Source organism: Emydura macquarii, unplaced genomic scaffold (assembly GCF_026122565.2).
Source record: "Emydura macquarii macquarii isolate MOO-44397 ecotype Brisbane River unplaced genomic scaffold, CSIRO-AGI_Emac_v2 contig_1253, whole genome shotgun sequence".
Lineage (NCBI taxonomy): Eukaryota > Metazoa > Chordata > Testudines > Chelidae > Emydura > Emydura macquarii.
This window is the reverse complement of record NW_027131390.1, coordinates 1,000,492-1,013,904: the sequence shown is the minus strand read 5'-3', so window position 1 is coordinate 1,013,904 and position 13,413 is coordinate 1,000,492. Positions and strand designations below refer to the sequence as shown.

The following is a 13,413-nucleotide window of genomic DNA, read 5'->3' as shown; positions in this document are numbered from 1 at the left end:
ACCTCTCCTTCCTAGAATGGCCATTATCAGGTGGGGCGCCTGGCCCCTCTAGAACTGCCCTTTGCCGGCACCTCACACCAGCTGTTCCCAGCTCCTGTGCAGAGAGAAGGCCTGTCCATCCACCCCATTCGTGCCTGTCTCAGCATCCCTGTGGGGAGCTGTTGTCTAAAAGCCTGGCTCTGCTAAGAACGATTGGCCAATGTGGCAGCCCCCAGGAGGAAATCAAGGGCGCATGGTCAGCAGAGACAGTCAGAAGGATGTTAGCAAAGGGAAGGCAGGGCAGGGCAGAGAGGACCTGTGGGGGACAGAAGGGTGGTGAATGGACTCTGGGGGGAATTCTGGAAAAGTGTCCATACATTTGGTGGTGGGAGGAACCAGAGACGCTAATCCGATTAGACAGACCTTTCAACCTGGTGATCCATGAGTCCTTGACCCACTTCAGCCCTGCCCCAACCATTAAACTGAAGAGTTTGGCCCAAACTGTTAGCAATGTACATGCAGAAGGGAGAAAGGAAGCATCGTGGGGAGCTGCTGGAATGAATACGTGGATTCCTACGGTGCTGGCTGCATAGGCACGGTCGGGGCGGTCAGATTTTACCCCGCTGAGAGATGCATTGACAGTTTGCCAGGAGGCTGCAGGCTGCACCTCTTTTTCTTAGGATGCTGCAGATAACAGCCAACCTCATCTTCAGCACCGGGGAGCCATGGAGATGCCTTGGGCCAGGCTTGTGCTTGGTCCTTTGGATCAGGACGGAATATTGCGCACTGGGGCAGGGGCACCGCTGTAGGAAAGAATGTTAGTCTGACCCAAGAGCCACTTCCAGGGCATGCCAGCACCACGCGGGGTGTTAGCTCGCCACTGAGTCAGAGGGGAGGAAAACAGCAACTGAGTCCTCCACGCTCCTGCCTCATCCACCGACCTGTGTCTAAATACCGCAGCAGGGCTACCTCTGGGGCCATCTCCTCTCCCTCTGGCCTCTGCCGGGGAGTCGGGCGTGCCTCCCACTCCTTCCTGGCTGTGTGGACAGCTCATGTGTCTGACCCTGCTGAACGGCCAGGATCAGCCGCACGTGATGCCCAGGTCTGGCGCTCAGCACCAGCTTGCACCGATGGGTGTTGATGTTGAGTTGTGGTGTTGGGGCACCCCCCGGTGCTTTACTACAGGGTGGGACTGTGGTTCCCTGCAACACCCTCAGAGCCGGGAGGGAGCTCAGCTGCCAGGCTTTAAATCTGAATGTGTGTGGCTGAACTTGGTGTCCTCCCGCTCTAAGCAGCTGTACAGATCCGGAGTGAGAGACAGTCCCTGCCCGGAGGCGCTCACTGCCCGAACGGCTGGCCTGGTGCTCCCCCTCTAGCCTGCCTCATTGCATCCTGCTCCAAGCTGAGCTGGGCACCTCCCAGAGCCCGAGGTAGACAGCCTTGCCCTCTGGCCCTCTGGCTCCTGATGGCTGATGCTGTTTGGCCAGTCTGTGTTTCCTAGAAGGGAGCAGTAGCTGGGGCAGGCATGCAGAGCAGTGGGGCTTTGCTCGGAGCCAGGAGTGGGAGGCAGAAGGCAGTCTGGGAGTAGAAGTCCGCTTTTGTCCCCATTTTGTCTCCTCGGCCTGTTGCATGGAGCTCAGCAGGGAGGCGGGTCAGACTCTCCCTCTTGCCACTTTAGCCGCGATCATCTTGTTCTTCCTCTCAGCCGCAGCCCCAGCCCTGGGCTCCGCTGTGCCTGCTCTGTACAGATGGGCAATGAAGGAAGAGGGTGCACGCAGTTCCCCCTTCCCTCCATGTCCCCGTATACAGTTCTGCACACAGGGATCACAAAGATCATGCTAGACTAACATCACTACCAACACTAGGCTCCTCCGTGGGGCCTGGGCCCTGGCCCCCAACTCCCCACAAACCGGCAGAGCTGGCTCCATCCTCCCTGTGTTATCCTTGTGTCCCTGCCTGAAGCCCAAACTGGCCTGAGTGCAAGCGGGGCCTTAGCCCCTCGCTTTTCTTCCTCCCTTTGCTTTGTCTTGTTTCCTTCTCCCCCTCCATCTTGGCAGCTTAATGCGTCTGTCCTGCACCCCTTCTCACTTGTCCGGGTGATTGGAGTTCAGCCCCTGCTGCCCTGTTCTGGGGGGTTTGATTAGATGATTAGATCTGCCTTTCACAGTCAACACTAATCACCTGGAGACCGCTGGACGTTATCCCAGCCATCTCTACAGACTGATCCTGGGAGTTTCATCCCGGCGGCCCATAAAGGTGTCCAGAAAGTCCACTGTACCCAGGACTACTGATGCTGAAAACAAGGCCCATATGTGGCTGTGTCTGGGCAGCTATTCTATGGATCTTACTGGCTTGTAAATCAAGGGGAGGCCCTAGGTTGGAGACCCTGGGGGCCACTGAACTGGCCTTTCCCCCTGGAGACCTGCAGGAAGATAATGGGGCATTCTAAGCCTCATGTATTGACAGAAGATACTGCACTATTGGCCCTCCCTGTCCAGTGGAGGACCTGAAGTACAACAGGCGGGGGGCTGCAGGTCAGGACTGAGAGGTGTTGTCAGAGGCTGGGGGGAGGTTGATTGGCACTGGTGTAGCAGGGGCCTGCAGAGTGGTACAGGTCAGGCCTGGGGTGCATTGCATTGTGGGGGCAGGCCCAGGGGTTGACTGGCAGAGAGCACAGTGGGGCAGGACTGAAGTGAGGTGAATGCACGGAGCACCTGTCTACATTCCGCCCGTTTCAGGCTGGTGCTTTCTGACCCTCCCTTCAATCACCAGCGTCACTCGCTTTTCCATTGTTGGTTTTGAAAAGGAAAATCCAAGGAGGCAGAGAGGTGCTTATTGCCTGTCGTGCCGATTCCAGCTGTGCAGCCTGCTCTACCTTCTCGATCATCCCGGGGGCAGTAATCAACCCAAAGGATCTTAAACCAAGAGTATTCCCATTCTAAGGTCTTTGGAGAAGAGCCACTCTGCGCCCAGTCTGCGTTAGCACCTTCTGGTCATGAACCCAAACTCCTGCCATCCTCACGTCAAGGCAGGGACATTTCTTCTGGCACCTCTCTGCAGAGCGCCTGGTTCGGAGAATACTTGGACTCTCGGACGGTGGGGGGCGGGGGGAGAATATGGCAATAACCACACAGGGAGGCTCAGTTTTTACTCCTTAACCACATTTTTGCATGAAAACCCACTTTCTCCTTCTCCTCCATGGCTTCCTTCAGTGTGACACCAGCACACAGCCTGGATAGGCCAGAGCTCCCGTGCCAAATGGCTAGCAAAGAGCATGTTCCCCAGAGGGCTGCACCCCAGGCTACGTGCTCCAGTGAACCCAGTTCAAATCTCTCTCACTCCTACCCCGGGGAAGTGGAGCAGTTGGTATTTCAGAAAAAACTAACAGCAGCAAGCATGTTTAAAGCATGCTGGTAAAGATGCTCTGCCACTGAATCTGGCTGTCTGGATGCAAGGAGGAATTTTTCCAGCTGAATATTAAGAATTGCATGTTTAAAATTGCCACCAAGTCCCGTTCTCAGCACTGTCTCTGTCCGCAAAGGAAGAGTCCCCAGGAGGGACATGCAGGAGAAGATACAGCCAGCGTGGCAGCGTTGAGAACAAACACGCTGGCAGTACCATGTGTACGCAGTCTGCACTCATTATCAATTAAATGCCTGACTTAATGATAAACAACCTCCAGTGCCTCCTGATGGCTGAGTGTGGTACCGCAGCCCTTTCCTTGTCCCGGTGCCCCTGCAGGCTTCCGGCTGGCTTGGGTGGGTCTCCTGTGGCTTGCCCCTCCAGCAAGGCGCAAAGTCCAGGTGAACCCTTCCGGAGTAGTGAGGAGCCCCGTAAATGAACGGCCCTGTGCCCCCACCAGGGTCTCTAGCCCCAGCTCTGGGACCTTATAATTCACACCTTTGCTCGGGCTCTCGGCTCAGCCTTGGCCCCTGCGTGAGGTTTATGCCACTGTGACCAGTAAGGGAACCCGAGCCCGCCCACGATGCGGGTTCCAGCTCAGGGACCTTATAAACAGCAGCTACGCACTGCTTGATGGCAGCTCCCTGCGGCGTCTTGCTTGGGCCACTTCCCACCTGGCCCCCTTTAGCTTTGCTTCTTACCTCAGAGGTCAAGGTCTCAGGTCACCTCTCCCCCTGCAAACCCGGCTTAAGCAAATGCAGCCAGAAATGAACTCTGGTTAGCCCTTGAGTTCCTGTGGGCAGAGAGGAGCACCCTGTCCTGGTCCAGCCCACCCCTCTGGTCCCAGCCAGGAACTGACCTGCGAAGGCCTTGCAGCCCCTTTGACCTGCTGGGCTCTGATTTGCTGCTTCCAAGAGGTCCCGCCTTCACTGCACCATGCCCGTCACTGTGCTGCTTCCTGGGGAAAGGGCAGTAAGACCAGGGGCCTGCTGTAGGTATCCCTGCAAAGGCCAGGTACACCCCATCCCATAGTTCTATTGACTTCAGTGGATTGACACATGGGATGAATTTGGCCCTGGCTATTTACCAAGCAGAAAGCCGGCCCCAAACTGCTGCCTCTCTCTAACCCTCCAAAGAAAGGCACGTGGATTGACGTGCTGGGAGGTAATATCTGCACCATTCTGAATCTCGAACAGCACCTGGTACGTGGTGCATTTTGTCTTATTGTCTTCGACTGGCAGCATTTTGGGGCAGGGATCTCTGTTTTGTATAGAATCAAGCATTCCCCCCGCCCCGAATTTAACCTAACAAAACCCAGTCCTCCAGATAAGATTCCTGAATGTGTTAAATTCTGTTCTGTGTAGGTTTTTGTACCAGGTTTATCACTGTAGAATCTGAGTGCCTAAATTAAAGAATCCCATAGAGGATAATCCGCATCATGTGCCAGTTCCGATCTGTGAATCAGAATCCACCTTCTGCACAGTCTCCATCAGTGGCTTCCAAATGTCCTCACACAGGCCACTCCCTCCCACCTGCCTGTCCGTAATCCTCTCAGCGAGAGCCGTTTGGGGCAAACTCCATCCAGACAGCCACTGTCAAAGCAGCAATATCCTTCCAATGCAATCCTTTTGGAAGATAAATCTCCAATGGTATCATTCAGAGAGTACAAAGCTAGCGTTCAGTGGGTAGGTTCAGTGGGAGTAGGTGGCTCTCCTGACTGCTCTAAGAGACAATCCATGCACCCTCTGTAGGGTCAAAACTCCCCTTCCAGGAGGTAGGTTTTTTTGAGCATTAGCATAATAGATCTTGCACATACAGGAGGTGCTTTACACAGCACACAGTGTGGGTTCTAGAAAGTGTATTTACATAATAGACAGAGATGAGTGTTTCAGAGATGCCCTCATGGGGCTGAGGAAACCTTCCTTTGCTCTCAAATGATGCAATGCCTCTGATGGACATTCCAAGAAATCGGCATGAGAAGCAACTCCAAAGCATTGCTGTCTTCTTAGGGAGTGAGAACAGAGGTTCCCAGACAGTGGTCCAGGGAGGCCTTGCCTGGTGCCTGGCAGATAGCCAGCAGCTCACATGCTGCTACCTGCTGCTCCTTGTTTGCACTACTAAATTACATTAAAAGACGGCTACCTACGCTTTCCTGATGGTGCTGGTCCATGCTGCAGTAGCCACCGGGGAGCTACCTGAATGTGCCTGGAGCAGAGGTGGCGACACGACAAGCTGTTTAGTAGGGTGCGAGCCGCACTGTGAAAGCGTTAGGGAACTCCCGTTCTGAAGAAGGTCACCTAGGCGCAGACTCAGCAGAACGCTGCGTGCAGCGTGCGCACTGCTGACTTTGCCATGGCAGTCTGAGCCTGCTGTGAATCCACAGCCAAACCTTGCTGCAGCTCCCGGTGTCCAGTCCTAGTTACCGCACTCAGACGTCCAGTCCATGCTCATCTTTATGACACAATCACAAACTCGTAATAGGCATCCAAGGGTCTGTCTACACAGCAAGGAAAGACCCACTGGCCCGTGCCAGCTGACTCGGGCTATGGGGCTTTTTCATTGCTGTGTGGACGTCCGGGCTTGGGCTGGAGCCTGGGCCCTAGGACCCTGTGGGCTGAGGGGGTGCCAGAACCCAGGCTCCTGCCTGAGGCCGGAAGTCTACACAGCAGTGAAACAGACCCACACCCCGAGCCCTGCAAGCCCCAGTCGGCTGGCATGGGCCAGCTGCAGGTTTTTTGCTGTGTAGACAGACCCCAAGAGCACACCCAGCAGCTCAGACTCTGTGACTTGTCTCAGACTTATAACAAGAGGAGTAGGGCTATGAATCTAACACTCTCTTGTTGTCCCAGCTATGCAGGAGCAAACACACTGCCCGTAATGAATGCCCTGTGATAAACTGCTCGGAGTGAGCCCGGAGCTCCCTTGCTGGAGCAGCGACCGAGGCCTGTCATGTATTATTTAGCTGCATTGTGTACAATGCCAAACGTGGAGTGCAAAACATGCAGCAGAAAAGCGGACATGACTGAAAATGAGTCACTAGGTTTGGGTAACACAGCAGGAAGTGTAGTGTCAAAGCGCAGATGAAGAGAGAGTACAACCTGTTGTCTGTGGGACCCCCTGTCAACTGCAAGCTAAGAGGAGAGGCTTCTCATGAGGGTGCCCTTGCTACCCCCCATAAGCCTCCTCTTCAACTCTGAGTGAAGGGCTGATAACCCAATGGGTCAGTGGAAATAACTTTGTCCCAGGAATCCACCCTTCTTGGTCTCAGGTCAGACAAGGATCACTTGGGGTGGGTAAAAGCCCTTCTCTGAACCCTTTGTACCCCTATCTTTCAGACTGCAAAATCTGGATGACCCACGCCACAACCCCTACCTCTTCTGCACTAGACTGACAAGGGATAATGTATCCTTCTGCATCTAGGCATGTTTATGCAATGTGCCGGTCCTTCATTCTCCCCTCCCAGGTTCGACTGCAGGTTTTCAAGATCACAGGAAATTAAACAACAATAGAATATTATGTTAAAAACCAAACCAAACCAAAGCAAAAAAACCCTCCATCTGGAAAATTGTATCCCTTCCCAGAAGCATTATAAGGAAGAGCAGCTCTCGAGGGGCTGCCCCAGAGATTGCTGCAAGAACCCAATGTGTTACAGGGCATGAGGGAGATAGCAGCTCACTTTCTGTTTAGAAACAAGGATCGAAGCAAGCTGTTTCTGATCACTTGTTAGACTCTGTATGTGACCCTGGGGCCAGAAAGCCATTCCATGTGCTTTGTGTAAAAATGCTGCAAAGTTGCCCTGTGTGATACAGAAATGATCCATGTTTATAACATGTTAATTTCCTCAGAGAGCGCATTCATGTGCTAACATTCACCACACTTCACGTAATGTTGTCAGACAGCGTCTGTTTGGTGGCAATTCTAAATATCTTGGTTTTGGCTTCAAAATAGAAGAATTCAGCCTGACCACATGCTTCATTGGATTCAGACTTCCAAACTCCGGCCTGGTCTGTGCTACGAAGTTAGGTCAGTCTAACTGCGTCACTCTGGGGTGTGAAAAAAATCCACATTCCTGAGCGATGCAGTTCAACGGATCTAAGCCCTGGTGTAGAATTCTCCTGTCCACATAGCTACCACCACTGGGGCAGAGGGGTTACCCATGCTGATGGGGGAACCCCTGCCGTTGGCGTAGGTGGTGTCTTCACTGAAGCAGCTGTGCCGCTGCAGCATTGTAAGTGTAGACAAGGCCCCAGTAGAAAGCATCGTTACCTGACTCATCTGAAATGCAGCTCATCTTTTCAGTCTAGACATTTGCCCATCTCGTGATCAAAAAATCACTACGCAATTGGGGATCAGAACCTACAATTTCACTCCCTTGTTCAGAAGAGGCCCAGGACAGGAATAGCAACAAAGTGCTGCCAGTCCGGATCCAGGGTTGAAATGGGCTGGCTCATTGTAGCATGGGGCGCTGGTGCTCATCTTTTTTTCAGAGCCTGCATCTGCTCCTAAATGTGAACATCCGTTTTAGAAACCTGAGCCTCCAGCTCTCGTGGTTGTGAAGAAAACCTTGCAAATGGTAATCCAAGTGTGACTGACGCAGTGATGTCTGCGAAGTCTGCAGCCAGCCGTCAGTAGCTCTATGCACTGTCCCGTTTATCTCACGGCAGTGTTAACTCTGTGGCACTGTGACTATAAATCAAATGTCACCATTGTTAACTATTTCACTGCTGATCAAAACATGCAAGAGAGCGATGATCATATTATGAAAACTTGTACAATTTCCTGAGAGTGGACACTCATTTTGATGTCTTGAAGAAGCAGGACTTGATTTGTGGGAGGACCTTGGGAAAGTCCCACTACTTTTTTTCCCTCCATGTGGACTGCTGGTCAGGATGGGGATGCATTGGGAACAATTGACTAAGTCTTACAACATGCTTGGTACGTAAGTATTACTAGCCCCATTTTCATAGATTCATAGGTTCCAAAGACAGAAGGGACCATTGTGATCATCTGGTCAGCCCTTCTGTACAATACAGGCAATGGAGCTTCTCCAAAACAATTCCTAGAGCAGATCTTCTAGAAAAACATCCAGTCTTGATTTAACAGTGATGGCAAATCCCCGTGTGACATACGGGGGAGCTGAAGCACAATGAGGCATGCCTACAATCACACAGCAAGTCCGTGGCAGAATCAATAACTCAGGAGTCCTGTCTCCTGGGAAACTGTAATGCTGAAAGAGACTTGGGAGTGGAAATAAACAGCATATCAGGCATGAGACTGCAATTCAAAACGCCAGCAAACATTTGGTCTGAATATGCAGATGCATCACATCATGGGACAGGGAGATGGCGAAATCCCTCTCTCTAGGCCTGTCGTGTGATTGCACCAGGAGTTTGGGGGTCTGAATCTCATTACCAGAAAGATACCGACAAACGGAAGCGAGCTCAGGCTGTGTGTACGTTACAGATTACATCGGTATTACTATGTTGCTCAGTGGTGTGAAAAATCTACACCCCTGAGCGACGGAATTACACTGACCTGTCCCCAGTATAGACAGTGCTGTGTTGGCGGGAGAATGGCTTTCCTCGGCATAGCTACTGCCTCTCGGGGAGGTGGATTAACTAGACCAACAGGAGAAGCTCTACCGTCAGCGTAGAGGCAGCTTCACTAAAGTAAAAACGAGAGTCATGTAGCACTTTAAAGACTAACAAATTGAATTTCTGCAGGCATAAGCTTTAAATTAAATTTGTTAGTCTTTAAAGTGCTACAGGACTCCTGTCATTTTTGCTGTATACAGACTAACTCGGCGACCCCTCTGGAACTTTGCACTAAAGTGACACTGTGGGTGGTGGTCATTAGGTGTGGATATGTGTTCTTTCTGTGTGCGGCACCAGCTCTGCGCTGACAGACCTGGATAGTATCACTCAGAAAGACCACAGACTCGGTTCAGTGGTGAAGGCGCTCGGCCAGGTTTATTGTCAGCGAACTACAGTCTAGCGCCCTGGCTCAATGCTTACAGGTACGCTAACACATGTATGTCCGTTACAATGGTCCAGCTCAGTCAGCAGCGGGACTTTTTGCTGCCCCCGTAACCAGACAGAGGTGCCCCTCCGATGATTTCTCTTTTATACATTGATACAAACAACTTACATATTACCCTTCTGACGTGGTTAGCTACAACCCTACACCGAGTGCCTCCTGCTTCGAACAAAACATCTTTCACCATTAGTCTGTCCTGCCATCCTTGTCTGGCACGGGGTCGCTGTGTTCCTGTGCCATCCCAGGAATGTGTTCCTATGAATAGCCAGTACCTAGTACTTAGTAGTGCCTGTGTTAAGAACATAGGAACGGCCAGACTGAGTCAGACCAATGGTCCATCTAGCCCAGTGGCCTGTCCCCTGACAGTGGCCAATGCCAGGTGCTTCAGAGGAAATGAACAGAACAGGCAATCATCAAGTGATCCATCCCTTCGGCCATTCCCAGTCTCTGGCAAACAGCAACACCTGCCTGGCCTGGCTAATAGCTATTGATGGACCTATCTTCCATGATCTTATCTAGTTATTTTTTGAACCCTGTTATAGTCTTGGCCCTCACAGCATCCTCTGGCGAGGAGTTCCTGGGTTGTGACTGTGAGTTGTGTGAAGAAATACTTCCTGTTGTTCGTTTTAAACCTGCTGCCTATTCATTTCCTTTGATGATCTCTAGTTCTTGTGTTATAAGAAGTAAATAACACTTATTCACTTTCTCCACACAAGTCATGATTTTATAGACCTCTGTCATATCCCCTTTAGTCGTCTTTTTCCCAAGCTGAAAAGTCCCAGTCTTATTAATCTCTCCTCATATGGAAGTTTTCCATACCCCTCGCTGTGCCTTTGCCAGTTTCATGTACCAGATCATGAACTTGCTTTATGACAGGGCCTGACTTTGGCTCATGGCCTGGCTTTTTGGTGACTGTGGTTCAGGCCTCAGGTCTTACGCCGTGCCCAGTGCTCCAGGCTCTCTTTCTCTGTTCACTGATGGGCTGTGTGCCCTGTCTCAGTGGTGATGGCCTTGCAGTGTGTCTGTCTGTCACATAGAGAGTTTGCCCTGCTTGTTCTTAGACTCATAGATTTTAAGACCAGAAGGGACCATTATGATCATTTTGTCTGACCTGCATGTCACAGACCACATCATCTCACCCACCCCTCCTTTAATAGGCCCATGGCCTCTGGCTGAGTAACTGAAGTTCTCAGATCTTGATTTAAAGACTTCAAGTTACAGAGAATCCACCATTTATACTAGTTCAAAGTTCAGCAAGTGACCTGTGCCCCACGTTGGCTTGGAAAGTGCAAACCACCCAGGGTCTCTGCCAATCTGACCTGCGGGGAAATTCCATCCCAATACCAAATATGGTGATGAGTTAGACACTGAGCTTGTGGGTGAGACTCACCCTGCAGACACTTGGAAATGAATTCTTTCTAGTAACTCAAAGCCCTCCCCATCCAGTGTCCCATCTCTAGCCATTGAAGATATTTGCTAATAGCAGTCGTGGATGGGTCCTATGCCATTGTAGGCAGTCTCATCCCAACCCTTCCATAAATGTATCACAGTCAGTCTTGAAATAAGTTAGATTTGCCCCCACTACTCCCTTTGGAGAGTATTGAACTTTTCCAGAACTTTTCTGGATGGTTAGAAACCTTCATCTAATTTCAAGCCTAAACTTGTTGATGGCCAGTTTATATCCATTTGTTCTTGTCTCAACATTGGCCCTTAACTTAAATAACTCTGTTCCCTCCCTAGTGTTTATCTCTCTGATGTATTTGTAGAGTGCAATCATATCTCCCCTCAATCTTCATTTGGTTAGGCTAAACAAGTCAAACTCCTTAAATCTTCTCTCATAAGGTAGGTTCTCCATTCCTCTGATCACCCTAGTAGCCCTTCTCTGCACCTGTTCTAGTTTGAATTAATCTTTCTTAAACACAGACCAGAATTGCACACAGTATTCCAGATGAGGTCTCATCAGTGCCTCGTATAATGGTACTAACACCTCCCTATCTCTACTGGAAATACCTCTCCTAATGCATCCTAGGATTCAATCAGCCTTTTTCACGGACACATCACATTGGCAACGTATGGTCATGCTGTGATCCAACAATGCACCCAGGTCTTCTCCTCCTCTGTTCCTTCCAACTGATACATTCCCAGACTATAGCAAAAATTCTTGTTGTTAGTCCCTAGGCGCATGACCCTGCATTTTGTATTATTAAATTTCCATTTCTATTACTCTAGTTTTCAAAGTCGCCCAAGTCATAGTAAGTGTGCCTGGCTTAGTCTTGACAGGTTGAGACTGATATTTTGCAGTGAGACCTCTAATAGACGTTTGCCATCTTCTGTCTATGGCAACGAGAGGCTATTGGTCTTTGCTTGGTCTGTGTGCCCTTGACCCTCAGTGAGGGTGGGGGGTTGGCAAGGATTTCTGTGTTCTTCTATTCCATGTGTGTGTTGTTTCTCTATGATCAGGAGTTCGGGCATAGCTGTGTCCATGGGGCGCCATTATTTAAGGCAGGATGATGCCAGAGGGGCTGTTTAGGATCAGCACAGAGAACACTGTCTGTTGGAAATAAGATTCCCAACCAGCAAGTTGATAAGGAGAAATGAAACTGTGGGCCAGGGGAAGGGGGCTGCCTCGCTCCAAAAGCTTACTGAACCCAGAGACTTTGGAGAGGAAGGCACATGAAGGAGGGGCAGAGCAAAGAGCTGACCCAGTTTTCTGAGTTTTGTATTGGTCGCTGTGATGGGAAAGGGAGGAGGAGATGGCTAAATCGTGCCAATGGGAGAGCCCAGAGTGAGGGAGATGAGAGAGAACCTTCAGCCCCACCAAAGGGCTTTCCTCAGTGCGGAGGAGTCAATTCACCTTCTCCAGTGGAAGGAAACAGCTGTTTAACAGCTGCCCAGCAATGCAGCACTACTGCTTAGGGTAGTACAGATCCTGTATCCAGCTGAAATTTCAGGTGGCATTTAGAGTATGTGATATAGCGCTGGAAGGGAGGTATGTACGCCCCAGAATGCTCAGGGCTAAGAGCCATTAGGGGGCAATTAGGAGCAGCGGAGGCCAATTAAGGCCCAGCCAGGTGCTTCATAAAAACCCTCTGCTCCAAACAGACAGGGCAGGAGCTGGAGGAGTAGGAGTGCTGCGCTGCGCTGCGCTGCGCTGCGCTGCGCTGCGTTGTGTGTAGGAGTGCCGAGTTGTGTGGAGGAGCAGACCAGAGTCTGGAGGAAGGTACTGGGCTCAGGAAGCCAGGAGGACAAAAGGAGTGGGAAAAAGACTGCAGCTGTGAACACGGTGCCAGCAGCACATAGCTGCTACTCATGGGGCCCCTGGGCTGGGACCCAGAGGAGCGGGTGGGCCCGGATCCCTACCCCCTCCCCAGGGGAGACGGGGTGACTGGAGACGCCCTGGCCCACTACAAAAGGCAAGAGCGTGGGACCCACTAGGGTGAAGCCGGCCGTTTGCCACAAGTAGCAGTAAATATTTACTGCTACTTGCTACAGTCTTGCCTGGGAGTGCTGGATTCTGGAAATCATTCCCCTGGGATACAAGGTGTAGGTTGGACATTAGGAAAAACATCTTCCCTGTCAGGGTGGTTAAGCGTGGGGATGAATGACCTAGGGCGGCTGTGGGATCTCCAGCACTGGAGGTTTGTAAGAGCAGGTTAGACACACACCTGTCAGGGATGGTCCAGATAATGCTTGGCCCTGCCTCAGTGCAGGGGACTGTAGCGAGGGGGCGTGGCCTCTCTCTGAGACAGATGGGGAGGGACTGCCACTCAGCCCTGGGAGTGCGGCACGAGAAGCCACCACGCCAGAAGCAGAGGGCTGGACTCCAGACTGGAACCGGAAGTATAAAGGGCAGGACCACAGCTCAGATGGAGGCAGCCACTGAAGGAGAAGGACGTCTCCAGCCGGCTGCTGCAGAGAGGAGCTGGAGAGGAACCCGCTTACCCTGCAGGACGACCCAGACGACGAGGGCTTGGTGGGACTGCCGCTGGCAACGTG

The 13,413-nt window shown here is 51.5% G+C and overlaps 1 protein-coding gene across 5 annotated transcripts in view; it reads left to right on the top strand.

Annotated features, from left to right (window-relative positions):
- The window catches only part of DLG3 (discs large MAGUK scaffold protein 3), a 186,803-nt gene that overhangs the window by 77,497 nt on the left and 95,893 nt on the right, over positions 1 to 13,413 (top strand). The window contains exon 1 of one of the 5 annotated variants that reach the window (XM_067547975.1): positions 6,788 to 6,844. The exons of the other annotated variants lie outside the window; for them this stretch is intronic. Within the exon in view, the coding sequence (XP_067404076.1) occupies positions 6,815 to 6,844 (30 nt within the window). The 5' untranslated portion in view covers positions 6,788 to 6,814. Of the gene's footprint in view, positions 1 to 6,787; positions 6,845 to 13,413 lie in introns of those variants that run through there. 5 annotated transcript variants of the gene reach the window in all.